At 40.3% G+C, this 3,076-nt stretch overlaps 1 protein-coding gene across 2 annotated transcripts in view; it reads right to left on the bottom strand.

The window, feature by feature from the left end:
• Positions 1–675: 675 nt before the first annotated feature.
• reep2 (receptor accessory protein 2) overlaps positions 676–3,076 on the bottom strand; it is a 17,022-nt gene continuing 14,621 nt past the window's right edge. The window contains exon 8 of one of the 2 annotated variants that reach the window (XM_015057067.1): positions 676–2,445. In XM_015057067.1, the coding sequence (XP_014912553.1) occupies positions 2,374–2,445 (72 nt within the window). In that variant the 3' untranslated portion in view covers positions 676–2,373. Of the gene's footprint in view, positions 2,446–2,517; positions 2,650–3,076 lie in introns of those variants that run through there. The other variant, XM_015057068.1, reaches the window with a different exon arrangement.

Here is a 3,076-nt window from a genome sequence, read left to right as displayed (position 1 = left end):
CACATTTTATCGTATCATGTAGCGTGGGGCACTGGTCTTGGTCTTGACTTGGTCTCGATTTCCCTCGGTCTTGGTCTTGACTTGGTCTCGGACCCTAAAAGTCTTGGTCTTGTCTCGGTCTCGATACACTCTGGTCTTGGTCTCGTCTTGGTCTTGGGTTAGGTGGTCTTGACTACCACACTGCTCAACAGTACCACTGTGTCAAAAATACTTGAGAGAAAGTAAACATTGTTACTCACACAAATATTTTCTTCAAAACATTACTCAAATGTAACTAGTTACTACCTACTTCTGTCTATAAGCTTTATTAAAGAATGGGATACTGTATGCTCCATTTTTTCTCATGTCCATATTTTTGTTAGGACTTGCAGTCATCACAAGAGCATTTTTAATTTGCGCACCATTCCTTTTTCTTTTCTTTTTTTTTTTAAAATGTTGGACTTCTGTTATCTTCCAGCAGGACTCTGGTATAATGTAGCATGTTAGTAAGCATGAAGAAACAGCTTGGATGCAATAATGATAAAATAACTAGGAAACAATGTGATTCTGCACAGCTTAGTAAATTTATAGTTTCAATTTTCTACAGATTAAAATAAAATAAATAAATACACCCTTTCCCGGAAACACACCTAAAGCAACACTGTACTTCATATTTAACCACACTTTAACCCCCGAGAGCTGGATTTAATTTCCTTTATTTTATTAATAGCCATTTCTTTACAGATGAGCAACCTTTTGGCAAGCACTGTCCCAGCAGATACTCTGCTGACCATTTCACACAAAGCCTCTAAGATTTGGCACAAACAAAATATACAAATTAGCATCTTTGTATGCCACACTAATAAGAAACAAAGTAATCAACAATAAATATGATAAAAATGCAGCGATAAAATGAGATGTCCTTAAGTTGTGTAACCCCTTCAGAGCAAAAATGTAGTTTATTTTTTTACTTTGCCGTAAAATACTTTGTAATCAGGCTGATAATATTCAAGCTTCAGTATTGTATTAAAGACTCATTGGAAGAGATGGTTTCCTTAAAAAAAAAAAAAAAAAAAGTTGCAGAGGAATCATCTTATTGAGCTAAAGTCTGTTCTGATAAGGCCTGAGATTCCTCCGTTCTCAGTCCGTCTGATTTGTCAAGGCCAGGAAAGGAAGTGAAGGGAACCCAGGCAACAAGCTCATGATGTATGTACAGTCAGGGTTATTTATGTGCCCCATAGTTAATGTGGAGTTTGTCTCCCCCTATTGGTTAAATCAAGTGTAAACAGAAAAAAGAAAAAAATGTACAGCATCCAGAAGAATCCATGCAGTTCATCGGGCTACTTCAAGTCTGACTCTCCCTCCACATCTGCAACTACAAAACCTGGACCAGAAAATCCAGCTGATGTTTGACAGCAAGATGCAGAAACGTGTCTCCACACACATCCAGGTACGACCGCAAAGAGAAAGTGCAGAGTTTCCCTTAAAGCAGTGAAAACCAGCCATCGCTGTGGTGGAAGCAGCCGTGTCGCGTTATGGCGACTCGCATTCCAGAAACACTCAAATTAAAGGGACATACTAAGAATGGAGTCTGAATAAACAAAGTAAGCACCTGCACGGATCTGAAAGTCACTTTAAAACTAAATGAGAACCTGAACGTGTCGGAGCCAGGCTCAAATTAAACTGCGGGACAAAACAAAAGGCGTAGAATAAAACGGTCCAAACCATTCCAGAGATGAGTTTCAAGTTCGCCGCCGACTGTGTTCTAGCTGGAACCAAAGGACGCCGAGGAAAGCGTTTCCGTAGGTCTCAACAGCACCGTTTCCACTGAAAACTCCTCCGACATTGTGTCGTTTTGCATGGCTAACCGAGTGCTTGCGGAGCTGTGGACGAGTCGGGGTGAAGGCGCAAACCGTGTCTGAAGAATTCACCTGGAAACAGCCGGGAGACGACCCAACTTCAGGAAACTAAATGCGTAGAACGGTTTATTTAAACAGCGCTGCTATAAAGAAAAAGCAGCCTAAATCTAAAAAGAGATCACACAGCCTAAACCGGGAACACAAATTAGACCTCGGTCTGCAGGAGTACTTCTGAGCAGATGACCAACTTGAAAACAATCTAAAGAAAACAGCTTAAGTCGCATCTAAACTGCCCCTAAACATTGACCCAGAATATGCAACCGGACAGTTTAAACCGAAGCTTTTTTTCTTCGTGACCTGAAAAAAAAAAAAAGGAAAAAAAGACGCCATCCACACTTTGCTCTAAAAACCAGCAGCAGTGACAGTTTCAGTGCTTAATGTACAAAGCCAATGTGTTTGTGGAGACCCAGCAGGAGGAGGAGGGACGGCAGGCCGTGGGGTGGATGAGGGATCCGGTGGGTGAGGACAGCAGGACTCAGGGAGGCGTCTCTGCGTTGTTAGTGGTGGTCTTTTTCTTTGTGACCTTTTTCACTGTCTTGGTTTGAGGCTGGCAGAGGGAGGGAAGAGCGAAGAAGAAGCTCAGTTAATCAACTGAAGGAGTGAAAGAGAAAACAAACAAAAGAAGAACCAAATCTTTGGAGTCCCTACAACATTCAATCCCTTTGCAGACTGAACTTTCCAGAGCTCTGACTCCTTTTTGTTACGTTGTTAAAAAGGATAAATAGTGATGTGATTTTCAGCTGATGTGGACCTGGGAGAAACCAAAAAGAGGGAGGATAAGGAGATGGATGAGGAGATAGAAAAGGTAAATCGACAGACGGAAAAGGGCGTGGACAGAGAGATGGATGGAAAGGACGGATGAATGGACGGACGGACAAAATGAATGGCTAGATGGACAGATAGATGGGCGGCTTATCAAACATACGGTTTGATAAGTGGAGAGATAAACATGCAAAAAATAATAAAATAAAAGAAATTCAAATACTTTTTCATTCTTATTCAGACGTGGAAAATACTTTCCCAGACTGTTTATGAGCCGCAATTGAACAAGCAATTAAAGTTGAAACATTTGTGTTTTCCTCTTAGTAATCTATGAAACTGATAAACCAAAAAAAAAAAAAAAAAAAAAAAACCCATAAAAACCACAAAAACATAAAAAAAAAAAAAAAAAATACTAA

The sequence above is a fragment of the Poecilia latipinna genome, unplaced genomic scaffold (genome assembly GCF_001443285.1).
Source record: "Poecilia latipinna isolate Pla-1442-1.1 unplaced genomic scaffold, P_latipinna-1.0 Scaffold1432, whole genome shotgun sequence".
Taxonomy (NCBI): Eukaryota; Metazoa; Chordata; class Actinopteri; order Cyprinodontiformes; family Poeciliidae; genus Poecilia; species Poecilia latipinna.
This window is presented reverse-complemented; position numbering and strand designations above follow the sequence as displayed.